This window comes from Ahaetulla prasina, chromosome 13, assembly GCF_028640845.1.
Source record: "Ahaetulla prasina isolate Xishuangbanna chromosome 13, ASM2864084v1, whole genome shotgun sequence".
NCBI classification, from domain to species: Eukaryota; Metazoa; Chordata; class Lepidosauria; order Squamata; family Colubridae; genus Ahaetulla; species Ahaetulla prasina.
The window spans coordinates 26628357-26654821 of record NC_080551.1 but is presented as its reverse complement, the minus strand read 5'-3'; the positions used below and the strand labels follow the sequence as shown (position 1 = coordinate 26654821).

Genomic DNA, 26465 nt, shown 5'->3' with positions numbered 1-26465 from the left:
GAAGCTGTCGAAGTGCTGTCCCGGTGTCTGGAAGCCGTACGGGTCTGGATGGGGAGAAACAGACTCAAGCTCAATCCCTCCAAGACGGAGTGGCTGTGGATGCCGGCAGCCGCGGCTGGCTGTCGGGGGCGAGTTATTGGCCCCAATGGAAAGGGTGCGCAACTTGGGCGTCCTCCTGGATGGGCAGCTGTCGTTTGGCGGCCGTCTCCAGGAGGGCTTTTTACCAAGTACGCTTGGTCCACCAGTTGCGCCCCTTCCTTGACCGGGATGCCTTATGCACGGTCACTCACGCTCTTGTCACTTCCCGGTTGGATTATTGCAATGCTCTCTACATGGGGCTGCCCTTGAAGTGCACCCGGAGGCTGCAGCTAGTCCAGAATGCAGCTGCGCGGGTAATAGTGGGAGCAACTCGTTGCTCCCATGTAACACCAATCCTGCGCGGCTTGCACTGGCTTCCTGTAGTCTTTCGGGTGCGCTTTAAGATCTTGGTCACCACCTTCAAAGCGCTCCATGGCTTAGGACCCGGGTACTTACGGGACCGCCTGCTGTTACCTTATGCCTCCCACCGACCCGTACGCTCACACAGAGAGGGTCTTCTCAGGGTGCCGTCCGCCAAACAATGTCGGCTGGCGGCCCCCAGGGGCAGGGCCTTCTCGGTGGGAGCTCCTACGCTCTGGAACGAACTTCCCCCTGGATTACGTCAAGTGCCTGATCTTCGGACCTTTCGCCGTGAGCTGAAAACACACTTATTTATTCAAGCGGGACTGGCCTAATATTTTTAAATTTTAACTGGGGTTTTATCATCATTTTAGGGTTTGGAATTTTAAATTTTAAATTTTTAATACTGGCCATTTTTTCTAATTTGCTCGGTTTTAAATTGTTGTTTTAATTGTATATTTTTTATATTTTTTATCCTTTGGCTGTGCACCGCCCCGAGTCCCTCGGGAGAAGGGCGGTATAAAAATTTAATAAAACTAAAAACTAACTAAATCTGCAACTAAGGCAATGGTACCCAGCTTAAGCAGGTTCTAAATGCATTCCTTCTGGGCAGAAAGCCTCAAGACCTGCTGAGGGTGAGTAACCACAGAACCCGGGACTCCAAAAGCCAGTTTCAAAAATATACGTATGAAAAGGAACAAAACACGTAATATTTTCTTGCAAATATTTACTCCAAAATATGTACATCGATGTTTTAACGGAAATTCAAAACATTTAAGTTCATAAAAACAAACTTCAAGTTCAAAATCACTTTCTACAAGATTTAGAGCAGCATTTTAGTTGAACGTGTTAATATTGAAAATGCAAACTCCTATTAAATCATGTTATACATTTCTTCACTAGCTACAGTATATCAAAAGAATTTTCATGCCACCCCACCCCACCCTTTCCATTTCCATTTCTTTGACATAAATTTAGTTCCAAAATCCCCCTTCAGTACCTGACTTAAATGCTTCCAAATTTCTTACTCCTTTTGGTAACAGATTACAACTTTTCAGCTTTGCGGTTCTTTCAAGCCACTTTGTATTTTCTGGGCCTGCTGTTAACAGAAAGAATAAGAGTGACTGCCCCAAAGGAAGAGCCGGGGCCCACCTTTCCTACAAACTGGTACGGTATGTACAATTTTGTTCTGTTTGCACACAGAGAAACTCACATACATATTTATAACCATCCACTTTCACTGAAAGTTTTAAGGTGAACTCAGCCTCTTGTAAGATCACACTGATCCAGAAGTACCCAAACTGTTGCCATTGATGGGAATGCAGCCCCCCAGTCCAGGGTTTCCTTTTGAGTGTTCTTCTGGTACATAGTCGCTTTTTTTTTTTTTTAAATGTGGCTTCTGTAAGAGCCCTTACTTTGAATCCAGTAACACCTTTTCTTCCGGCTTCACATATTGTAAACAGTCACAGTCGTCTTCTGGGCTTTCTGCCTACCTAATTTGCAACGGACAAGCTGTACCCCCTGCCTCGCTTGTTTCATCTTTCACAATCTATGTTGTCAAGGAAAAGCCCTCCTTCAGCTGGTTTCATTGTTGGCTTCCTCCTGGTTACTGGATAAGTCCTCTTGGTTCGGGCTGCCGCCTCCAGAAGAAAGGTCAGCTGGCTCAGAACCAAGCCCGGTTTTCTTGGCTGAGGCTGGGACACCTCCCTTCTGCTGCAAGATCTCAGTGGCCTCGTGCTCGAGTACCTCGGAAGGAGTCAGCGGCTCCAGGTGAATGCTGCCTTGCTCGCTCGCATCGGAATGGGTGGAGTCAGGCTCTCCCCTTCTTCGCAAAAACTGTTCAAAGCTGACCTCTTCCTCATTGGATGCCAGTGGAGTAGAATCCATGTTCACTTCTGCTCGCCGAGTTTCCTCTAAACTGGCCACCTTTGTGTGGACATCAGAGCCAGTCCATTTTGAACAAGCACTGCTTTTATTGCTTCCAAGCTCGGTTGGTTCTGCTTCTCCTTGCTTGTCAAAAACTGCCTTTTCACAAGAGCTCTCCAACAAATTTTCTTGCAACCCTGGAGTAGTACCGTTTTTCACAGCTGACAAAGAGGGACTTCCTTCGTGCTCATCTGCAGCCGGATTTCCAAGGGGATCCCTCACCATTCCAGTTGGAGAGTTTTTTGAAAAGGTGCAAAACTCAGCAATGGAGGATTCATCTCCAACCAATTCAGAGATACTTCCTTCACATTGTGCAGTTAGAGACATGGCTTTGTCCCCATCTTCAGTTCTGTTCTCACCTCCTTCACCTGCAAGATCTGCAGAACCATCTGAATGAGCTGACTCCCCTAAAGCAAAGGTGTCTTCTGTTCTTTCACGCCTGCAAATTAAAAGTCCAACATCACTTTTGTTCCTCAGAGCATCTGCATCCCTTGCTGCTTCTGGCACTGTGGTGTCGCTTGAATCGGCTAGGAGTTCCAACCCAGAGGAGCTTTCTGCAGCAGCAGTGCTCCCGTCATGCTCAGCAGCCAGAGGGCCAAGGTCATTCTGATTCGGGGGGCCACAGTCTTCGGCAAGACCCACTACACTTGGACTGCCGATCAATTCGGAAGCGCAAGCACCTTCTGTGACTGGCAAACTGGCTTTGCTTTCAGCAACTGCAAGACTGGGGTTTTCTGAATGTGTGGAACCCTTTATGCTACTATCTTTGGAACAGCTATAAAGTTTTGAAGTGGCCGCAGCTGACAGCAACACAGGGCCTTCCTTTTGTGCATCGGAAAGGTATTCATCCATCAGCTTCCCAGGGCTGGTAGTGCTGCTTTCTCCTGTGCAGGCTTCAGGTTCTGGACTAGAAACTGGGTCATCTTCTTCAAGAGATGATTTTCCTTCACCCCCGGCCAGTGGCAGGCTTTCCTCCTGCTGATTTCCAAGGCCGCCCAGTGCCCCTCTTCTTGCAGGGCTCCTAGAGCAGGCTTCAAACTCTGAACTAAATCTATTTTCTGGAACTGGCCTTTGAGTTCCTTCACTGTCCGCAGCTAAAGCAGCATCAATGTTCAGCTTTCCAGGAAGATCTGCATTTGTTTCTCTCACAGACCCTTTCATCTGCAGGCTGAAAAGCAATATAAGCACTTAAATTACTTGACTGTAATAAAATATGCTAATTGCTTCAACCTGGGGGATTTTTGGGGGAGGGGCCCTATGCCCCCACGCCTACAGTATAGTGTCGGCGGGCTCTTCCTCTCTTTGACATTCTCACCCTGGCCAGGCAGGTGATGCTCCTGCCCCTGCTGGCTCAGTGCCTGGAGGCTGGGAGATGTAGGTGACCAGGCTGAGCCTGAGAGAGGAAAGGGTCAAACAAGGGTCATTAGCCAGTTAGACCCTTTGCACTCACAAGAGATCTCTGTCCTGCCACCTTGAATTCCATTGGCTCTTATCTCCCCCAATTTGCTTTGGCCATTAGCGGTTCAGATTCTTGTAGAGGGCTTAAGCTTGCAATAAACTTGTACATTCACTTGAACCGCCTGGACTCCCAATTTCCTGAGCTGGACAATTCTGACCCAATCTCAACAAGAAGTCAGGGGACCTGCCCTCTCTCAATTCTCAGAAGGGCAGTTCTGCTCTGGATGTGGCTTTGGCACAATCTAGGAATCCTCTTGGGCCTGCAATTCCTGCTCAAGGACCAAGTGACAACTCTGCTGGGGAAGGAGATCTCTGTACAGGTCTGGAACACATGGGACCAAGAGTAGGATACCGCTTGCAACCCTTTAAAGCAACCATGTTTTCCTGGGATTGCTACCTGTTGCATGATCCAGAGAAGAGAGGCACTTTGCTGCCTCCCAGTTCAAAGAACCAATGGCCCTATGCTTCACCACACTCCCTGTATGATTAAAACAAGCACAAACTTATTCACACTGTAGTTTGTGAAAGATCTAACTTGACTTTTTACCTTTCTGAAATGCATGCTTCTCCTTTCTCTTCACATACAGTGGGCACCAAATGCTTCTAAAAAAGAAAAGAGCACAATATCACATAGCATCGTGGTATTTTCCCTCAAGATTCACATTTAATACCACCATGAATGAATGCAACCCACAGAAGCTGGATCCCTGACAAGAGGGACCAACGACCGGCATTGCCACAGAAACATCACAAGAAGAAAACATACAGGCGTGGAGATCTACATCAGCCACAAGATAAAAGCAAGCCAGCTGGAAGAAATTGCTCCAGGGCGGACCAGACAGGTGAGGGAGGGAAAAGAGCAAGCATGCACTGGGACAGACAGAAAAGGTGTGCAGCCAGGGGATGGGACGCAGTCCCAAGCAGATTAGGCAACAGGTGGTACCAAATTCTGCTCCTGGCCAGATTTTTATATTCAGCACTGCTATTTTCTATCTGCTTCCTTCTGAGGTGGAATTTCCCCCTCCCTCCTGCACCCTCCTTTCTACAACACATGAATGGACTCCAGCAACTTTCAAGAGCTGGGCCAATTTGCAGCCAGGTCTGAGGAGGTTTTTCTTCCTCAATGTTAAAAGATGTAATGGAACATTGTGCTACTGGCACACAGAAGAAAAAGGCTGCTTTTTAAAAATTCCTTATTAAGAATACGATTACCATTTTTAAAGCCTCTCATCTGAAAATTTGAAAGCTGTGTATTATTGTCCTGTGGGTTATTTAATATTCACCATTATGGCTGAAATTACAAATCATATACTGAAAACTTTCAATAGATATGGCTACACAAAAGTTTTAAGACAAAAAAAGGGACTACCTCTGATTTTTCTTCCATTTCATTGTTCAATAATGCATCCTTTGCTAGGCTAAAGGACAAAACAACACTGGTTAGCTTTAATGTTGATAATATGCTGTCTAAAACTACAATGAAAATACACTAGCATATACTTTTAAATTTTGAAGATCTTCATGAAGAGTTGTTTGATTATTTCACTTCCCAGAAAACAGCTGCCACGGAACTGTCTGTTATTTGTCTTTTGCCAGTGGTTTGGTCAAGGTGACCCAGTGATGTGATTCTTCCTACCGAAAAAAGCCCACTAATTGTCCTCTTTGTGGCTGCCATCTACTCTGAGGAAGTGGGGAGAGGATGTGAATATCTGGGATATTTGTCTCAGTGCATTAAGTAGATGGCGTGCAGAAAACTCCTTTGGGAATGGAACCCAACTGATTTTTGTACAATGATTATCTACTCTTCTGCACTTTGAAGGGAAGAATGCAAGGTGCACTATCCTGGTAAGCCCACTTAAAAAGTGTCCCACTCCATTTCAAGCTCAAGCCAGAAAAGATGTCCAGCCACACCTGCTCCCCTATCCATCCTTTCTCCAAGAAGCAGGACCTGCTAAAGTTGCACCTTTTAAGGCGAGGGGCTTCACCACCTCTGCTGTGTCTCTCTGGGCAGCTTCTCCTGCAGTGGAGCAGAGTTGCAACGACATCTGCTCACACAAAGCACGGAAGCAAAGGAAGACAGCCTAGAGCGCCTCAGTTGGGCCCTGTGTGGCTGCTTTTGCCAATCTCAGGTTCTTCTTTGCTACGTCAGGCAAGGGCTGCTCCTATGTTCATCTGCTTAGTCTATATATCTCCTGTGAAGAAACGAGGGGTTGAGGGAAGTGGAAAGGAATGGCTGCCTCCTCTTTGCCACACCTTTGTGGTTGTAACAGGTCAACCAAAAGGAGTGGGGAGCCTTTAGCTCCATCAGTGTCTTGCCCAAACGAGGCGGCTATTTTGGAATGGTCTGGACTCAAAAGGCAAGACTTCCGTCTGTCAATCACAGCACAGATTTTTCTGCAGTAATTTTCAAGCCCAGCCTGTACCCGAGATTAGCTGTATGTTATTCAGGTGTATTGACTTCTAAACAACTTATCAGATCACCAAGATTAATTTTTACTGTTTAGGAAATTCCTCTGCGTAGATAGTGAGAAAAGCGCATCTTTTATAAAACCAAGTGCATTCATCAGTTTCAGGAACCCAATTTAACTTTTCAAAGGCTTTTTGCTCGAAGAAATTGCTGGTACCGGGTATCTTCTTTGTTGATGCAGTGAAAAGTGAAACCTAATAGCGCCAGTGCATCATTAAACCTCAATGCAACTTGTGGGCCAGGATGCAAATCATCTGTCAGCACTGAAGTTGGTCACTACTTGTGCCATCTCCAATACTTTCAGAGGGCAAATATCTTTGGCCCAGGTTCAGCTATTTTCAAAACCTCCAGATTAGAGGGAGGGATCCTAACCATCATTACAGAGGGCAGGTTCCACGCTTGTTAACATAACATGAAAAAAGAGATGTGCCTAGCTAATCAGGAGCACAGCCAAACTTGCTTTTCCACAACCTTTGTCTACAGAAGGAAGAAGTGGAAAATCTTCACATCCATCCAGCTGACCAAACAATTACACTTCAAAAACTCACCCAGAAACATCAGCAGTAGTGAAGCAATCCACAGGAACTAGAAGTGAAAAAGAAAACTCAATATTCAAGGTAACACTGGTGTTTCATTGCCACAACTGAAGCCAAGGCCCCAAAAACACCTACCATGTTCTACAATCACTTGGCAAGTATGAGTCTGGCTTTCATTAAGGTGGGTGGCCATCTTGTCCAAGCCAGAAACATCCGTCAAGAAATCACAGTTAAGACAAACCACAGTGGTTCCCCTGGGGAGAAAGTCATTGGAAGGAGTTGAGCTCTCCAAATACCTACCACAGAGGTCTATGCAGCTGTTGGGCCCTACTTGCTCCACAACCCCACTGCCCCCCCCCCCAGGGGGGGGGGGAACAGTCTTGCACTGCTCAGGCAGTGCCAACAAGTACAGGAAGCAGCAAGAATGGCACTGCACGCTATCAGAAGTGCACAGCTTAAATAAAATAAAATTAGAAGATGGTTACCTCAGTTCATCTGAATGTGTTTTATAAATCCAAAATCTTTTAGTTTGACGAGCACTATGAAAGCTACAAAGAAACAAGAGTGCCTTAAATTGAATTCCTGAAAAAAAATGTCTTGTTTCTACCATAAAATATACTACATTAAAAAAGCTATGGTCACGTGGTTTGTGTAATGCATCTTTTTTTAAAAACTACATTCTGTGCCAACGCAATTAACATGAAACAAAGAACAAAAAACCCCAGGTTCACCTGAGAAGAGATTCTAGCAGCCCCCTCCCTGGCATCCTAAAACAGTCCCAGCTGTGTTTTTCCCCACCGGCTTCAGGGCAAATGGTGCAATTCAGCCAGAAACAGCCATACAGGGAATCGGTCAGGGAAACAAGGGGTTTTACTTTGTCGACGTTCATACTTAGGGATTAAGGTAGCTTATTTTACTGTGAGCAGCAGCCGATTCTGTATCTAAACAACCCAACTCGATCCAGGCAGAAGTTGCTATCTGAAAGGCTAAGCGGGGAAGTCAAGACGGCACGGAGCCTTGCCTTGCCATCTGAAGCCTTTCTCTCTTACCCGGACTGGAGCTCAAGGTTTCTTACCCCATCATGTGGTTCACATAAGCTTTACTGCAACTGGTGCCATATCTGCACAAACCGCAGCGCACATACGTCGGGAAGTGGCTTGCAAAAGTCCGGATGTCCGAGTAACACTCTATGCATTTTTGAATATCAGGACACCTAAAATTAACCAACGTCACAATTAATTATCAAAGAGTAAGTTAATTCACAGGTCAAGCCACTGTCTGCTAAGTAAGATTTGCTTAGCTTAAACTGGGGAGCCAGATACAGTGGCCGTGTGGACCTGCAGAAGCCCCAGGTGCTGTAAGGCTTCTAGATAGCATCTAGCGACCCCTGAGAAAAGTTACCTTAGGTTATTTAGTGCTGTATTTGCAACCTTATTTGTTTTCTTGCTGCCACCACTGCCAGCACCACTGCTGCCGCTGCTGCTGCCGCTGCTGCTGTGGTTCTTGCTTCCCCCACTGCTGTCCGTCCCCGGGAGCAGCTTCTTCTGCATGCTCAGCAGCTTCAGCTTGGCCTTTCCCTTGCAACTGGCAGTTGGCTTGTTCTGAGCTTTGCTGTTTGCTGCTTTAGTTCCAGGAGACAACAGCAAGGTGGATGTGTTTGTGCTCACAGGAGATGCCGTCACAGAGGCAGGTTGAAGAGATCCAGACGAGGCTCTAATTGTAACCTAGAATGGGAGACTCGGTTTCAGTTTTCTTTGCCTCACAAAAACCAGCACTGATCTGCCTGCTTGGATTTCGAAAGGAATTTGGGCAATCCTCGTTTTTTTAATATGCAAAGTAAAAAGTAGCCACAGCACAAGACCGTGATATTCTCTGGATGCCACATGGCAGCTGGGTGGCCGAAGGTTCTCCATCCAACCAGCCTTCATGCAATTTCAGCAGAGCAAGAATCAAAGTAAACTGTTTCTTTCTCTCTCCCCCACACGGGCTTTTTTCCTAGGGCCTCAGCATCCTCATGTATCACCCACAGAACAGCCACATTCCGAGACTGGATCTCACTGTCAAACCAAAAAAGAGCTAGAATCCAATCATCAGCCTGCTACATAACAAGCGACATCTCCCTTCGTCTACCCAGAGCAAGACACCATCTCTGTTCTGCCTAAGCTTCCAAAAAGGAGGGAATGGATATGGCCAAAAGAATCCAGAGATTTTTTGATATCATGATTGACAAGTGAAAAGCAACTTAATGAAACTATTTCTTCCATGAGACATCATCATCGTCATCCCGAAGAAAAGCAGCAGGCATTTTTCTGGAAGAGCTGCAGGCAAACAAATCCTTAGAGCAGACGGTACCAAAGGGGCCACTCGGGCCGCAGCTAGTGTCCTATTCCCCCAGGGGAGTGGCTGCACAAGGCCCCGCTGACATCCTGGCTAAAGACTGTACCTCCAGGACAAGCCGAGGGAAGACCTTCCTAAGCTATTCACACATCGCACACACACCCCACTTACTTTGGTTCCTGGAGGCAAGCCCTCCAACTGCACAGGTTTTTTGAATGTCCGATGATGCTGAGATTTGTGGTCCAGTTTTTCTTTGCAGGTCAAGAACTGGAGTCTACATTTGGTACAGCGATGTATTCCTTTTTTCTTTAGGAAAAGGGAAAAAAAGGAGGGGATAGAAGCATTTGGATGCTCATCCCAAAATAAGGCAGATCACTGAACTGAATTTTCACGTGACCTAATGCAACGTTGCAAGAGGATCTAAAAGTATAAAAATTGTGGCCACTTGCAACAACACCTACAAAGGGGATTTAAGGACATTCAGCATTCCATCTCAGAAACATTTATACTAAACTGGAAAGCCCAACAGCCTCTCTCATCCCTTGTTCTTTGCTTTAGCCATGCCTTCTCTGCTTTGGCCACAGTTGGCCTAGCATTAGCTGTGGCCAAAGGTCTCCTGGCAAGACGGCCAGCAGCCACAGGGCGCTGCACAGGAGAGGCAGCTTGGGGGGAGCAGCATGGCGATCACCTTCTGTGGTGAGGAGGAAGAACTATGGGATGGGTGTGGGATTAACTATTCTTTGGTCCCCGCTTACCTTCCTTAAAGGTTACAAATGTTACCTGATGCCTCATAAAATGGTGCATGTAAGGTGCCCCAATTTTAATAACTTTAAGGCAAAATGGGCAAAGCAGGTTCTTTGTGTTTTCATGAATGGATCTGAAGTGTTTTTCCACATCTGAAAATGCTGATGATCTGTAATTGCAAACCTAAACATCAATACAAAGAGGAAGGGGAAAATATTTACTTCTAACATTTCTTCTTAGGAATAAGGAAACATAGACAACCGTATGTGCAAGGAAAAAAGGGGAATTGGGAGTACCTGGCAGACATAAGGCATTTCCCCAGGCTTGTGATTGTCTTTCATATGCTGCAACAGAACTTGCTCCGTTTCAAAAGAGAGTTCACAGATTTTGCAAATAGCTAAAAAAGAAAATAAGCAGCAATTGACATTTTTAAAAAATCAGAACACGGGAGCGACATCATACTGGCACCTGTAATTCTGTTAGGACTCTCACAGCGTGCTTTATAGCCCATGTGGTCCCAAAACATTATTACCCTCTGGTCACAGGAGGGCAATTTGAGTGCTTGGCAACCTGTTTGCAGCTACATTCCTGCATCCTTAACACGCATGGAGGGCAGCTGAATTCCTTCAGCCAGCGCCAGAGAAAGGAGGCAGTGGAAGCTGCGCAGTTATATCAGCAGCAAGGTGGGCAGCCTCAGATAGGTGGGAGGCCCTGGGAAGCCCAGATTCAGGTCCCAATTGTGGCCGTAAGTCAAATTACTATCTGTAATTTGGCTTCTAAATGAAAGCAAACTAATGAGTATTATTCATGACATAGATGTGACAGTTGAACTGTCATATCCACATCAGAAGCTGTATTTATTTTAAAAGTTAAGTCTGGGGGTGAAGTTGATATTATTGCTTTCTCCACCAATGGGCAGACAGCTGAGAACTTCCAAATTCAATTCAGCCCCAGAACCCAAAGTCTACCAAGGTCCTTGTCTGTGAATTGTCTCGCATCCCTCCCGCCCTTCCCACCCAGAAGAACTCACTGGAGGACTCATGAGGTGTGTGGGTGCTTTCAATGTGGCACTGCAGCTGAAAGGGAGTAGGAAACTGACGGTAGCAGTGCTGGCAGGTGGTGTGGCTTTCCCAGCTCTCACTGTTCTGCTTCTCAAGCTCCAAATGATGCTTCATGTGGTTCATAAATCTGAGAAGAACAGTTCACAGTTCAAGCACCTGCTTTTAAAGGGAAACCTTTAATTTCACGCACCAAGGAGGGATAGAGCCTTCTGTTTGGCACATAGTGTCAACAGATACTCCTCTGGCTGCTGGCTCCAGGGAAAACTTTTGCATAAGTAAATGGTTAATTCCTCTGTGAGGTGAGTGGAACCCAAAGGACCAGAAAAATAGTTCATTAAAGCATGTTGGCACACTCACTCATCCATTTGAAGTAGACGAAAACTGGAGGGACTTAAAAAGATTCCAGGTATGAACCAAAAAGGTCAGGAGGCCCCAAGCTTGGACAGCCAAAGGGGTTCTGGCACCCCAGTTATGGGGGATTCAACTTCCATTTTCTTTGGTACCTGGCTATTGGCAGTGCATTTTGATTCTCCAAACATAATTGTTAATATTTAGATCTGCTCAATTCTTGGCTGTGATTCTTTTGGGTTTATTTAGCAGAACTCTTTGAAGGAATGCAAAATCAGTTCTGCTAAAATTAAAAATAAACAAGAATGACACATGAAGCAAGAAAATGCTTAAGCCTGCAACCCTCCACTCTGGCTGCCCCTAAGCTCCAGGTCAGAGCTCTGCCTCTTCCAGGCTAGAAATACCTGATGTTGCTTTTGAGGACTTTCATGCAGCTGGCACACTTGAAAGTAGTGTGGGTCTTCTGCTCCTGGCGCACCTGCTGGAGGTTCCCCTCGTGCTTGCCATAATAGAAGTCATTAACCAACATGATCAATTTCCCTTTTTCTGATTCAGCAGTTGTAGGTGATATACCTGAGCAGTCCATTTTGGTTATTCCCGGAAAGGTGTGCACCATATCAGGACAGCAATACTGAAAAGACCAACAACTGTAATAAGTTTTGAAATGAAATTACTTCTGATGGAGGAAAAACAGGCCGAAAACTGAGATCACCAGTAAGTCTTAAGGGAGCAAACATAAGACAATGTCAGAAAGAAATCTCCACAAGAAAGAAGGAAAAATCCCACAGAAGTAATAGCTCCCACAGGCTGCATATAATTTTCCTCTCTTCAACCTCATCTGAGCCTTGTTTCAGCTGCGGCAGTCTGGGCTGTGACTGGTAAAGAGTGAATTTAGTTGGCATTTGAACAAGCTACTTTAAATGGTATTTGTACAAGGCAAATGGGATAAACCTTTAAAAGCCACAAGAAAAAGCAGCCTTTACCTAGGTCCAATTCAGTGGTGGGTTTCTACCAGTTCCGGTGAACCGGTAGTGGCGGCGGCAGGAGGCTCTGCCCACCCGCCCGGACGTCACCATGGACTCTCTGCCCAGGCGCAGAAGGTTCTGCGCATGTGCAGAAGCTCCACATGCTCGCGAAGCAAACACATGCTCACTCCCAGTTCCGAACTGGTAGTGAAGGTAAGTGGAACCCACTACTGGTCCAATCTATACTAAGAATACAAAACAGAATAAAACAGTCCCAGATTTTATGTTTAAAAAAGCCAAGTGACTCAATGTTACATCTATAATTGTATTTTTCTTCCAACCCGAAGATATTTACCTTTATATGATTTTTTAAAGGCTCCAAAAGGTTAAAATGAATATTACATTTTGGGCATGCCTGTGGAAAAGGGGCTCCATTCTTAATATTACTTGAAGCAACATCTGTGGAAAAAGAAAAGGGGATATGTTATTATTTAATGTGTGTTTGAATATGTGAGACAGATAGATTAAATTCATCATCCAAAAGCATTCTTTAATCCATTTGACCATTCCCTGGAAGAGAATGAAGCTCTTACGTGGATTCCCTGGGACCCCCACCCTCTTTGTTAAGTATTTCAGAATGGCCTTTCAAACCCATTCAGACAAGATTCCCCCCAAACAAGACATCCAGCATGTTCTTGGTAGTCTTACCTTTCTCAAGCAGGACCAGGTCATCTGGAGGTTTAATAGAGGACAGGAGAGGGGACTCACTCTCCGAGCCTGTTTCGTTACTCTTGGCCTTTTTGGGAGTGATATTACTGGCTTCAGAAGTGGAGGGACGCTTGGACAACCCTAGAAATGTTTTAAAATTTAAATTTAGGTAGCTTTTCATAGCCAATTACTCCTCAGTCTCTCGAACCCCAGGCCAGGTTATCCCAAGTGACCCTAAAGGCATAAAATTGATCCATAGACACAGCTCATGCTGCAATCCAAATCATTATTTCTCAGAAGCTACACCTACATTGTTCAGCAGGACTGCCATGGTAGGAAGGCCCCCCATGCCTTATTTCAGTTATTGCTATCAAGAGCATTCCTCTGAGATACACCCTCAGCTTTCCTCAGGTGTTCGCACAATATTTGATGGTCCCTGACTATGACCAAACCCCACTCCAAATTACCGTATTTTTCAGAGTATAAGACGCACCTTCTCCCCCCACCCCCAAAAGGGGGTGAGAATTTGGGTGCGTCTTATACACCGAATGTAGCCCCGCCCACTCACTGGCTCCAACTTTTGGCCTCTGCCTCCCAGGAATTTACCTCCTTACAGCAAGCAGCAAGAAGAAACAGCCCATTTTGAGGACCCAGATTGTTGGGGGGCAATAAGTTGACTTTGTATATAGTATACAAATGGATGAAGACTATTGCCTGACATAGTGTAAGCCGCCCTGAGTCTTCGGAGAAGGGCGGGATATAAATGCAAATAAAATAAAAATAAAAAAAATAAATTTCAGCTTCAGCACAGCACAAGTTGATTGTCTGTTGGATCGGCCTCCTGACTCTCAGCTGTTTCAGGCTGCAGGGATTGCCATTGCCTATTGCTGCACTGGCCTTTGCTGCTTGCTGCAAGGAGGTAAATTGCTGGGAGCAGATTTTTTTTTGTGTGTGCTAATCAAGCTATGCTGAAAACAAAAATGGAAGTAAAGCATGCTATTCGCTGCAAAGAGGCAAAATTGCTGGGAGGCAAAGGCAGATTTCTTTTTCTTGTTTTCCTTATCAGAAAAGGTAGGTGTCTTATAGTCCAGAGCGTCTTATACGCCGAAAAATACGGTACCTAGTTGGGTAATGAAACATCTCCAAGAAAACAACCAAGCTCAGAAAGCACCAAGGACCCCTCAGTCCCAGACTAAATATTATGAGCCTGGCCACCCATTTTTTTTAAATCCCATTTTTTGCATCAAACCACAAGCAAAATGAAAAACCAGACTTGAACATACCTGCCGTGTTCATGGGTGATCCACTCTGGTATTGTGACCCTCCTGAATTCTGCCTTATGCCAAAGGTCAGGCCCAAAGTTCTATCTGGGGTCACCTGTGGAGGATGTGTTCAAGAGCTCAGCTTGCTACAGCAATTTTCTGTTGCACCCAAGTTTACCCTTTTAAAAGTTCCATTCTGGCAAGATGCACTTTCTGCCAGGCCCTTCCCCATTTTCAAAGCCCCACAGAGGGGCTCCGACTGATCCAGAGTCTTGGCCAGTCAGCTATTGCCCCGTGTCAACGGCCCCCTGTGCTCAGAACACAATTATTTCCAGGACACGGCAAGCAGCAGCAGCCCTCACCAGTCAGGGGACTCTTGCAGCTGGCACCATGGGGCAACTCCAAACCTACCCGGTTCAGTGCAACAGGCTGTGCTGTTACGGTGGCCACCGGCCTGGATGTAGGCTGGGCTGACGCAGGAATATGGAGATTCCGTGACAAGGACTGGGGAGGGGCAGATATATTGATGGGCTGGGAGATCCCAGTACTAGACTTAGCTCCTTCCTGCGGTGACGAACATCCTGAAAGCGGCTTCTGCAAGACCTGACACGATCCCAAAATGCTGCTGACGCGTGGCTGTGGCTGAACAGCTAGGGTACTAGTTGCAGGTCTGCCCGAAGAGTGAAACCCCGGAGAAACAGCCACAGCACCTGCCATGAGAACCAGGAAACAAAAGATTACACACTGTTAGACTCAGAAGCCTTCAGAGACTTCAACATTTGGCATCACTGGAGAACATCATACCTCTTTTGGGGGCACCATTCTGCATTCCAATTCGTGATGAATTCGGGTTAACTCTGTTCAATATATCTGTTAAAAATGATCATTACTGCTTTCAGAAAATAAAGGAGAAAGAAAATAGGCTCAAGGGAATTTATCAATATGTACCTAAAGAAGGAAAGTAACATCTCACTGTGAAGTTGCACTAATTCTTAAAGTGTTTGCAGTATTCCTGAAAGAAGTTGCAATTGTTCCAAGAATGGATCCAAGAGCATTGTAATCCATTATCCCAGTTTAATGAAACTACATTTATGCTATGATTCCTACCAGTTCAACAAGGTTTTTGAGTGAACCCATTTTGAACGGACATGCAAGTTAAACTTCACTAGCCTATCAGCAACTCCTTGGCAGACTGCGATGACTAACTTTTGAAGCTTGCTCTTCTTTCCCTTGTGCGTGCCCCCCCTCCCAGTTCAAAACAGTCCCTTACAGGTATTGGTTGGTTTGGAGCTCAAGAACTCCCCAACAAAGATAGGCTCGTCGTCATCGTCGTCATCGTCAACAACAATGGGATTTGCTTTCTGTTGCCAGGGTTCAAGCTCTTCTTCTTCGCATTCCATGAAAAGCTCTGCCATTGTGGAACTAGAGAGTGAAAATAGCAGCAGGTGGAACAGACCGCTGTTAGGGGTGCACAGCTGTTCTATTCTGGAAAGATGCCGCGGTTCTGACATGGTTGCACTCCTTGCTTAAAGCTGCGGTTTGCCCAGCTGCAGGGCAGGCCAAGAGGGCTCAGGTACCCTACCCTACAGCCGATGCCAACAGCTGCATCTTCACGAAAAGAAACCCAAAGGCCATTTTCTCTACTTCAACCCAGCAGACACTGTGGCCACGAACAATTTGTATGGCCAGTTTTAGAGGACTGGAATCATGAAAGCCAGTGACTTTAATGGGCCACCCCACCCCAATACTTTAGCCAGTAGACAGCTGGTTGGTCCTGCCCCATCCGCCCCTTCTCATTGAGCCCAGCCCAGCTTTCCCAGAATGAAAAAACCCAGATTTCCTCACTATTTTAGGCTGGCACAGTAGAAAGAAATACCTAAAAATCAGGCAGTTTGTGGTTCCGCTGGGAACAACCTTCACAGAAGGCCTTGGCTAACACAACCCTCACTAGTAAGAAAGGCGGCGGCGGCCGCCGCGGCCCAGTTTCCAATTATAAGAGGCAGCGCTCACCATTTTCAGAGCCAAACGGTTTCCCGGGAAAGCCTTTCGGGGAAAGAGGAGCAAGGGGGGGGCTCCCGATTAGGCCTCGGCCTTTCCTGCTCCTTTAGCCCATCGTCTCCTGGGTGAACCACGCGCGGAGGGGCCTCCACGGACAAGCCCACTCCTTTCCCTCCCGCCCAAGGCTTCCCTGGGCCTTTCCTTCTCTCTGGGGCTTCCTAGCCAGACTCCGGCATGGGCGAGATGGAGCTTCCGACCCCTGCGGGGCTGCCCGCCGACACTCCCGCCACCCTCGCTTTCCCCTCCCAGTCACGCGGGAGCCCGGCGAGGCCGCAGATCTCCCGTCCTAGGCCTGGCGGGGGGGGGGGGAGGCAGTCTATGACGGCAGCGGGCCTGCGAGGGAAAGAGGCGCGCCCCCTCCGCCATTCCCCGGGCCACGAAGACCCCGCCGGCCGCCCCCCCCCACCGCCTGCCAGGCCCGCTCGGGGCGAGAGAAGGCCGCGCTCCATCCAAGATGGCGGGGCCGCCCGGGCGCCCTCCCCCTGCCGGACTGCGAGGGGCCGCGGCGAAGGGCTTACCGGGGGGGGGTGCGGGAGTCGGCCGGCGGGCCGGGCGGGAGAGCGAGGGCGGCGGCGGATGGGCCAGGCGCCGGGGGGTGTCGGGACGCGCGGAGGCCCCTCCCCTCGGGCGCCCCACGTGGCCGGCGGTGGCGGCGCCTGGGCCGGTGCGCACCGCCCGTCCCGTGTTCCTTCCCGCCCGTCCGGAGACCCCGGAGGCGGCTCTGGCCGGTCCGGCGGGTAGGAGTGACGCAGCCGGCAACTTCCCGCGCGCCAAACCCGCGAGGCTCCCGGCTCGTCCGGAGGCTTTGTTTCCCGCGCCCAGCCAAGCGGCGTTCGTGGAAACGGCAACCTCCCCTCGGCTGGCCTGGCCTGGCCTGTGAGACGCGGCCCCAATGAGCGCGGGGGCGGAGCCACGCGCGCTCCACCCTCCGCGGGGCGGGTGACGCAGGCGCGTCGGGGGTAGGGGCGGGGCCTCGCCCGGGCGACCAAGTCCCGTCCGAGGGCAGCCGTGCCGGGCAGGGATCGGAGCGTAATGCGAGCGGGGCGTCGGATGGCGCGCGGGGGGAGATGCTCCTGCGGAGGTTGGGACCCTCGAGCCGGCTGCACCCTCGAAGACACCCACCCAGCCCGGGCCTGGCAAGGCGCCCGGCAGTCTCCTCGGGACGCAGACCTGGCCTCAGCGCCGGCCGAACGGGCCCCCCTTGCCACCACGGCCCCGGGGGCGTCGCCTTCGGCCGCGGCTTCTCCGCCACCGCCCGGACAGCGGCCCTCGGGCTCTTCTCCTGCGCTGCTGCCGCCGTGTGTAGCCGGCGATGGGCGGGGCAAGGCCAGGCCCCGCCCCGCGCGGAGGGATCCCGGGCAGTCGGCGCGACGCGGCGGTGCTGCGGCTCCTCAGAGCTCGCCCGGTGGAGGCCGCGCTTTCCGCCAGAGACGGGGAGGAGGCGGCCCGCGTCGCTCGCTGTCGCGGCCTCGGGGGCCCTCGGAGCGGGCGGCGGGGCGAGGGCGGCCCCTCCACTGACGGCCGGTGGCAGCGGAGGCCAAGATGAACCCGCAGCAGCGCCTGCCCGCCATCGGCACCGACAAGGAGCTGAGCGACCTGCTGGACTTCAGCGCGGTAGGCCCTGCGCGGGCGGCGGGGCGGCTCCCCCCGAAGCCCGCCGCGCCCCCGCTGAGGAGCCGCGTCTCTCTCTCTCTCTGTCTGTCTCCCCTGCAGATGTTCTCGCCCCCCGTGAACAGCGGGAAGGCCCGGCCCACCACGCTGGGGAGCAGCCGGTTCGGCGGGGCAGGTGAGGCCCTGCGCGAAGGACCCTGCCGGGAAGGTTGGCGCGAGGGGCGCCGGGCGGCTGTGCCCCGAGTGCCCGGCGGGGGAGGAAGCGGGCGGGAACAGCCTCGGCGTCTCTTTCCTGAGAGGCTTCTCCGGTGGCTCCGCTCGAGTTTCCCGCTGGGCTTTTACTTTGGGTGACCGTTGTCTTTGGTGGCGGCTGGGCGGCGCCCTAAACGGACTAAATGAACAGGCGGCCTTGGGTTCGCTGCTGCCTCCCGGCAGTCGACGAGAAAGGTCGGCCAGGAGGAGACGCCGCTCCCCTTCACGCCCATCTTTTGCCCGGCGAAACGGCCCGCGTGTCGCCTGCCGACCTCGTCCTTACCAAATCCCATTGGCCTCGCTTGCTTTCTGGCGCTGCAAGGCCGCGGCCCTCGGGACGGCTCAGCCCCGCACTCCTCGGCTTTGCAGTAGCACAAACCCCCCAAATTGGGGAAGGAATAAAAGTAGCCCTTGCCACCGGGGCTGCGCAAGAGGAAATCTACCGTTTAACTTGATACTGTAGGTAGCATGAGAGCCGTAAACCGGGGGCCGAGCCCAGGGAGGGCCGGGGGCGCTGCCGGCACTTTTGCTCCCTCTGCAAATGGGGCAGCCAAGCCCAGAGCTGGTTTGGATCGGGGCCTTCCTTTACTTAGGCAAGCCCGGTAATTTTCTTCAAAAAGTGGTGCCTACCCCACACTTGCTTGTGACCCACCGGGGTGTGTGTGTGTGTCCCTGCCTAGCTGTGCAACCCAGGACAAACGAAGCAGACACATAGATAATCCTGTGGTGCAGATACAGTTTTCATATTGTACTGTTACTAAAGCTAACCATCCTTATCCCAAGTGATGGTTGCTAAACGTGCTTCCTTACTATACTACTTGGTAATATGTTGAGGTAGATTTAATCATTAGCATAAGAAGCCAAAATAATTAACAATAATTAGGGTTTTAGGGTTTTCTTGATGCTGGAGAAAGAATTTTTTGCACTATTATCTATCTTGAAATTGCAGTGAAAATTAGCAAAGCTGCAAACTAGCAACCTAACGATGATGATGTCCTTAGTTTTCTCTTTCAGTCCCTTCATTTACTTTCTGCCGTGTTTTCCCCAAAATAAGACCCTGCCTTATATTTTTTTAACCCCAAAATAAGTGCTTGGCCTTATTTTCAGGGATGTGTTCCTTTGGGGCATTTGGAACAAGATGGGGCTTCTCTTTTCGTTTTACCTGATTTCCTGCTCTTGTCTCCCTAACCCTAACCAGAGGAAATGGTGGGGACCTGCTGCGCATGCGTTTAAATATTTTTTTGGGGGGCTTATTTTAGCGCATGCGCTTAAAGCCCAATTGGGCTTATTATCGGGATGACTTATTTTAGGGGAAACAAGGTATAAAAAAGCAAATGCTTCTGTTGCATCAATATGTGCATACATTTCTAACATCTTAAATATTTTCTACAGTTGATAATTATCCTTTTATATAAACGTAGAAGGAGGGACTGTATTTCTCAACGTGTAGTCCTCAACGGAACTACATCCACATTGAGGGAAGTATGCAGTGGAGTACCCCAAGGCTCTGTTTTAGGCCCAGTACTCTTCAACATCTTCATCAATGACTTGGACGAGGGGATAGATGTGGAACTCATCAAATTTGCAGATGACACCAAGCTGGCAGGAATAGCCAACACTCCAGAAGATAGGCTCAAGTTACAGAAAGATCTTGACAGACTTGAACATTGGGCGCTATCTAACAAAATGAAATTCAACAGTGAAAAAAGTAAGCTTCTACATTTAGGCCAAAAAAACAAAATGCACCAGTATCGTATATGTGGTATCTTGCTCAATAGTAGTATCTGTGAGAGGGATCTTGGAGTCCTAGTGGATAACCATTTAGATATGAGCCAGCAGTATGCAGCAGCTGTTAAAAAAGCCAACACAGTTCTGGGCTGCATAAACAGAGGAATAGAATCAAGATCACGTGAAGTGTTAGTACCACTTTATAATGCCTTGGTAAGGCCACACTTGGAATATTGCATCCAGTTTGGGTCGCCACGATGTAAAAAAGATGTTGAGACTCTAGAAAGAGTGCAGAGAAGAGCAACAAAGATGATTAGGGGACTGGAGGCTAAAACATATGAAGAACGGTTGCAGGAACTGGGTATGTCTAGTTTAACAAAAAGAAGGACTAGGGGAGACATGATAGCTGTGTTCCAATATCTCAGGGGCTGCCACAAAGAAGAGGGAGTCGGGCTGTTCTCCAAAGCACCTGAGGGTAGAACAAGAAGCAATGGGTGGAAACTGATCAAAGAAAGAAGCAACTTAGAACTAAGGAGAAATTTCCTGACAGTTAGAACAATTAATAAGTGGAACAACTTGCCTTCAGAAGTTGTGAATGCTCCAACACTGGAAATTTTTAAGAAAATGTTGGATAACCATCTGACTGAGATGGTGTAGGGTTTCCTGCCTGGGCAGGGGGTTGGACTAGAAGGCCTCCAAGGTCCCTTCCAACTCTGTTGTTATGTTATGTTATGTTATTTCAAGAAATTATGTTTCTGATCTAATTGTAAATACAGTTTACCTTGTTGGAGGAGTTGATTTAGTGATTTCCTTGCCAAATCTTGATTTTTCATATGGTAAACTTTGCACATATGTTCTGTATGTTGAATATTAACAAAATGTTTCATGTCAATTGTTCCTATGGTACATAGGAGTTCTTTTTAACATTTTGGATAATTGATGGATTTTGTGACTTCAAAAATTTTATAATCTGAAAACTGGATTTGACAAAATCAAATATCAGCATTTGGCTTTAGGAGCATGGGACATGGAATCAAAAACTCATTTCTCTTTTAAACATAAAAAAATTTCTTTCAGCACTTTCACTTGCTATGCTAAATTATATCTGTGCAGTGTAATTTGCCTCATAAAGCTTTTAATTGTATTTGTGTAGTATTAAAATTATAGCACAACTTTTTTTTCTATCCCTCTTATCTTTATTTTTCAGGTCATTGTCTCCAGCATCTTTCATATCATGACTGAATTATTCTAATTATTTCTTGAAAAATAATTTTATTTGCACTTGAGTATATAGTTATAGAACTCAATTGTCTTAGTTTGGGTCCTGAAATCTAGTTTGTTGTATCAGGTAGATTGCCAACTGATTTCTAGTTCAAAGATTCTTTGCCTCGGAAAGAAAAAATTGTCTTTTTGCTGGGTCAGCTTATCTCATTGTTTCTTATCCTTGCAATGTTAGGATGTCTTTGTCCTTCAGCAGAATTAGAAAACTTAGAAAAGTTTGCTCATTGAAGAGCACGCTTCAGGTTTTTGTGGCAGGTGCTTCATGGCCAATATTTAAGGGAGTTATGTTGTCTGTTGTTTAAGTATTCTTCTTCCACTGTAGTTCAGCTATCCTATACAACAGATTTGCTGGTTACTCTTGTGTCTGATGGCGTGTAGACTTGCATGAGAGCTGAGAATTCTAGTATTAAATTCTAATAGTATTGTTCACTAATAATCTAATATTAAGAAATTTAAATTGTATTTGTTTCTTACATACTATTTGCTTATTCTTCTGACAGTTTGACAAAGTGAAATGAGCACAATATTGACTGAAGTATTTCCAGTAATAATTCTTAGGGTGTTTCTCCAATTCTCTATTAATAATTATCTATTCTCTAAAGAAAATTGCAAATTCTGTTGGCCAAATTATTTCCTTTTACCATATGGTTCTGACAGCATTTTACAAATTGCATTTTTGGGTATGATTTGAATATCTTGTGTTTGGGATTTGGCAGCTTTGACATAAAATGTGTTTATCTTAATGATTTCAATATTATTAGTCTTCCTTATTACAATTTGAGTCGTAAGTGATATTTAAATTTAATTTGGAGAAATAGGTCTACATTTTTATTATGCTTAATTTTAATAAACATCCTGTATCACTCAGTCAATATAATGAGCTATCTAATTTGGTGGGCTAAGTGGGAAGACATGCCAGAATATTTCAGCATTTCCTCAGAAGTGGGGAGAGCAAAACAGAGATTCTGAAAGAAATCTCCATACCATAATCTGCATTTCTATTTTTTGCGCCTTCCTTCTTCAGATAAAATTGAGTGGACAAGAAGGCCTCAATAGCGTGTTGGAAATTGATTGGCCTATATCCAATCTCCCCAGACAGTGCCATTAATTTTTATTTATCTGTAAAATTAATTGGCCACCTATCTTACCACAGTTTTACATTTAACTCTGCAGAGTATTCAGTCTATGTTGGGCGTAGAGAATAAGTATGCTACCTGGACCAATTCCATTTTTTCCACAGACGACTGGAGAATCCTCTTGGTTATATTATGTGACTCCGGTAAAGACTATAATGTTCAACTACCATTATAATCATTGTTGCTGTGGCTTGTGGGGCTTAATAAAGTTTACAGTTTTGTTCTTCATATTGTGCTTCAAGATTTGTGAAGCATGTGTGAAGATATGTGGGAATGACCTTGGGAGCTTACTACAGACTTGAGCCATAAGACGCAGGTAACCTTGACTTACGACCACAATTGAGCCCAAACATTTGGTTGCTAAGCAAGACAGTTGTTAGATGAGTTCTGCCTCATTTTATAATCTTTCTTGCCACAGTTAAGTGAATCAATGCAGTTGCTAAGTGAACCTGGCTTCCCCATTGACTTTGCTTTTCAGAAAGTTGCAAAAGGGATCACATGACCCCAGGACCCTGCACTGTCATAAATACATTCCAGTTGCCAAGTGTCTGAATTTTAGATCACCTGACCATAGGGATCCTGCAATCCTGCAATCCTGAGTCCTTCGGGAGAAGGGCGGTATAAAAATCTAATTAAATCTAATTAAATAAATAAATAATATTTATTTAATATTATTTAATATTTATTAAATAAATAATTTAATAAATAAATAAAAAATCTAATTAAATAAATAAAAATAAATAAATAAATGGTCATACCTTTGAAAAAGTCATGTTACTTTTTTCAGTGCCACGGTAACTTCAGAAGGTCACTAAATAAACTGAACAAAGTCAAGAACTACCTGTACTTCCTTTCAAAACTTTTTTTTTCAATTAGTCAGCTTGCACTAGAAAACAGATTAGCAAAGCAATTAAGTAGTCTTACACATTATTATGTTGAGATAAATTCTTAATAGGCTATAACAACCCAAAATTAAATTCTCAATTAGAATTTATAAACTTATTTCAATATCAGCATTAGTTGCAGGAGTTCTGTGCCAATGTAAACCTGTAGATAATGAAGTCATAAATAACAATCACTGTTGAAATTCCGTGTTTAGATTGTGGAGTCTGTGGATCGACACAGTTGTCTGTCCAATATACAGTAGCTGCATTCATTTCTCCTCACTCTGTTCTAACCACAATCGCTGGACCAATGTATGAGCACATTCTTGCTTCACTTATCCCAGTTGTTTGGAATAACTTGATCATTTATTGAAAGAGGCTGGGTATGTGAGCAAATACAATTATACCATACAAACAACCTTATCCCAACTCTTTAAAAATGTTTATGCACAAATAACCAAAAATAAGGCCAGAATTGCAAATACATGACAGCCAAAATTGAGCCACCTGTATTTGACATCTTAAAATCTTTGCAACCAAGTAGGTACAACAAACTACATATGTCAGATGGAGAAAATATTTCCAAATTAATTTTATGTGAAAAACAGTTCTGTCTGGAATTAATCTTTTAAAGTTAATATAGGAAGTGCATTTTAACTGTTGAAGATATATGCCATTTATTGTGAATGTAATAATGTTATTTAAAAATGGCTTAATCCATTTTTGTAGTCAAAACATTCCACCTGAAATTTAAAAATCAGATTGATTTAATAGGGCTAATGTTGACTGATGTGTGTAACAGAAAATAAAGAAATCAGAACTTCAAGAAATGATAATGTTTCCAGAGAAGAACAGATATTGAAAATTTAAATGATTTGGATGAATCTGTTCTTAAGACAGCATGTGTTATATTGTTACAGAACCATGCACTTTTTATATCTTAGAATAGAATTAAGCACATTTGGTTTCTATTATCTATCTATGACAGGCACTTTTGATCCTCTTCTGGCTTCCTACAATGGAGAGCATTTAGGATATTGTTGTGATCCAGAATAAAGTTGACTACCCTTTATCTCCCTGAGAATTTTACTTACATTTTGTCACATCCACTCCTTTGCAGAATCCTTGTAATTTTAATTTCAACTTTTAATTTTAAAACAAACTAAGTGCCTCTCTGAAATGTTCATGAAGATAATAGCTGATGAATTTCATGCTTTTTCTTTGATTGCAATTATGGAAAAATGCAGAAAGTTTGATCATCTGAGGATTGGGAAATTAGGTTTATAAAGCTACATTTACAGCATAGCAGTGTTTTAGTTCCCTAAATACTAAAGTTATGTTCATCTAAGTTATTGTGTCAAAAATTTAAGCCGCAGATTTGTGAAATTGTTTTCTTAATGGCTTAGTTCCTTTCAGTTAAACAGACACATGGCAGTATAATCACCAGCATTTACCTACTGACTGTGACATTGTGGGAAAATATGTTTTTTAAAAAGTTTGGAAATAAAATGAACAGTGGATTTTTATTTCCACATGTAATATGGTTAGTATGTTATTTCACTTGAAATCCTATCAGTTAATAACCAATTAAATAAAATGATTTGCCTCTCAAAGCATATCTGTCTACAAAATCAGTTGACCCCCATCTGCAAGTATCAGTCAGCCTCTTTCACAAACGAACTAGCCACTATCAAGAAATGGAAGCTGTTGCAACTAGTGAGTATTCGTAAAGAGAGAGAAAAAGGATGTTGAACAAACCTGGATAAAGAGAAGGCAAGAAGAAGATGATAATATGAGCTAATAGGAGTGAAAAGGGAAAGATAATAAGGTTAGTTAGGTCTTAGACTGTGTAAGTGTATTTAATCCAGTGAACATCCCTGCCATGCCCTTCTGTTCCCGAGGAATCCAGGCTTTTAACTCTCTGAGATCTGTTGGCTCTTTCTACCTTATGATGCTCATTTCTTTCTAAACAAAAGCGCTTCATATCAATTATGTAAGCCATGTATTCAGTTTGAAAAATTACATCAGTTTTCAATCCTTCCTTGAAAATATTACCAATCACGCCTGTATTACAGTTGGGTAAACAAAATCTTGAAGGCTACATACTGAATTATACTGGTAAATTTCAAATCAGAATTCTTAGGCTTCTAGATTAATTCCTTCCCTGTCATAGAATAGAATAGAATTTTTATTGGCCAAGTGTGATTGGACACACAAGGAATTTGTCTTGGTGCATATGCTCTCAGTGTACATAAAAGAAAAGATACCTTCATCAAGGTACAACACTTAATGATGGTCATAGGGTACAAATTTAACACTTAATGATACAACACTTAATGATAGTCATAGGCTACAAATAAGCAATCAGGAAACAATATCAATATAAATCATAAGGATTACCAGCAACAAAGTTACAGTCATACAATCATAAGTGGAAGGAGATGGGTGATGGGAATGATGAGAAGATTAATAGTGCAAATTTAGTAAATAGTTTGACAGTGTTGAGGGAATTATTTGTTTAGCAGAGTGATGGCATTCGGGGAAAAACTGTTCTTGTGTCTAGTTCTGGTGTGCAGTGCTCTATAGTGTCGTTTTTGAGGGTAGGAGTTGAAACAGTTTATGTCCAGGATGCGAGGGGTCTGTAAATATTTTCACAGCCCTCTTTTTGACTCCTGCAGTATACGGGTCCTCAATGGAAGGCAGGTTGGTAGCAATTGTTTTTTCTGCAGTTCTAATTATCCTCTGAAGTCTGTGTCTGTCTTGTTGGGTTGCAGAACCGAACCAGACAGTTATAGAAGTGCATATGACAGACTCAATAATTCCTCTGTAGAACTGTATCAGCAGGTCCTTGGGCAGTTTGAGCTTTCTGAGTTGGCACAAAAAGAACATTCTTTGCTGTCCTTTTTTGATGATGTTTTTGATATTAGTTGTCCATTTTAGATCTTACGATATGGTAGAACCTAGAAATTTGAAGGTTTTTACTGTTGATACTGTGTTGTCTAGTATTGTGAGAGGTAGAAGTATGGAAGGGTTTTTCCTAAAGTCTACCACCATTTCTACGGCTTTGAGTGTGTTCAGTTCCAAATTGTTTCAGTCACACCACGAGGCTAGTCATTCGACCTCCTGTCTGTATGTGGATTCATCATTGTCTCGAATGAGACCGATCACTGTTGCGTCATTTGCGAACTTCAGTAGTTTAAAAGATGGATCGTTGGAGATGCAGTCATTGGTATACAGAGAGAAGAGAAGTGGGGAGAGCACACAG

The 26465-nt window shown here is 45.5% G+C and overlaps 2 protein-coding genes across 24 annotated transcripts in view; one reads left to right on the top strand and one right to left on the bottom strand.

Moving 5' to 3' along the window:
* Nucleotides 1-1134: 1134 nt before the first annotated feature.
* On the bottom strand, nt 1135-17446 carry ZNF280D (zinc finger protein 280D). Of its 6 annotated transcripts, none has more exons than XM_058156566.1 (20): nt 17431-17446; nt 15521-15672; nt 15055-15120; nt 14662-14960; nt 14272-14365; nt 12989-13129; nt 12636-12739; nt 11720-11946; nt 10937-11094; nt 10203-10303; nt 9943-10089; nt 9334-9468; nt 8227-8549; nt 7901-8038; nt 7311-7373; nt 6961-7079; nt 6838-6874; nt 5192-5240; nt 4370-4425; nt 1135-3532 (listed from the first exon to the last, which is right to left on the bottom strand). In XM_058156566.1, the coding sequence occupies exons 2-20, from the start codon at nt 15663-15665 to the stop codon at nt 2014-2016; spliced, it is 3921 nt and encodes a 1306-aa protein (XP_058012549.1). In that variant the 5' UTR covers nt 15666-15672; nt 17431-17446; the 3' UTR covers nt 1135-2013. The 6 variants fall into 6 exon arrangements, with proteins under 6 accessions (XP_058012549.1, XP_058012544.1, XP_058012548.1 ...); XM_058156561.1 differs by lacking the exon at nt 17431-17446 and adding an exon at nt 16827-17239; XM_058156565.1 differs by lacking the exon at nt 17431-17446 and adding an exon at nt 16261-16781.
* Nucleotides 17239-26465, top strand: part of TCF12 (transcription factor 12) — a 75418-nt gene continuing 66191 nt past the window's right edge. For 3 of the 18 annotated variants that reach the window (XM_058156583.1, XM_058156576.1, XM_058156582.1), the window contains exon 1: nt 19741-19879. Coding sequence is in view for 9 of the 18 variants with exons in the window: in XM_058156586.1 (XP_058012569.1) it covers nt 17376-18094; nt 19593-19879 (1006 nt within the window). In the remaining 9 variants the exon portion in view is untranslated. Of the gene's footprint in view, nt 18095-19592; nt 19880-24814; nt 25029-26465 lie in introns of those variants that run through there. The other 15 variants (XM_058156572.1, XM_058156586.1, XM_058156570.1 and 12 more) reach the window with 15 other exon arrangements.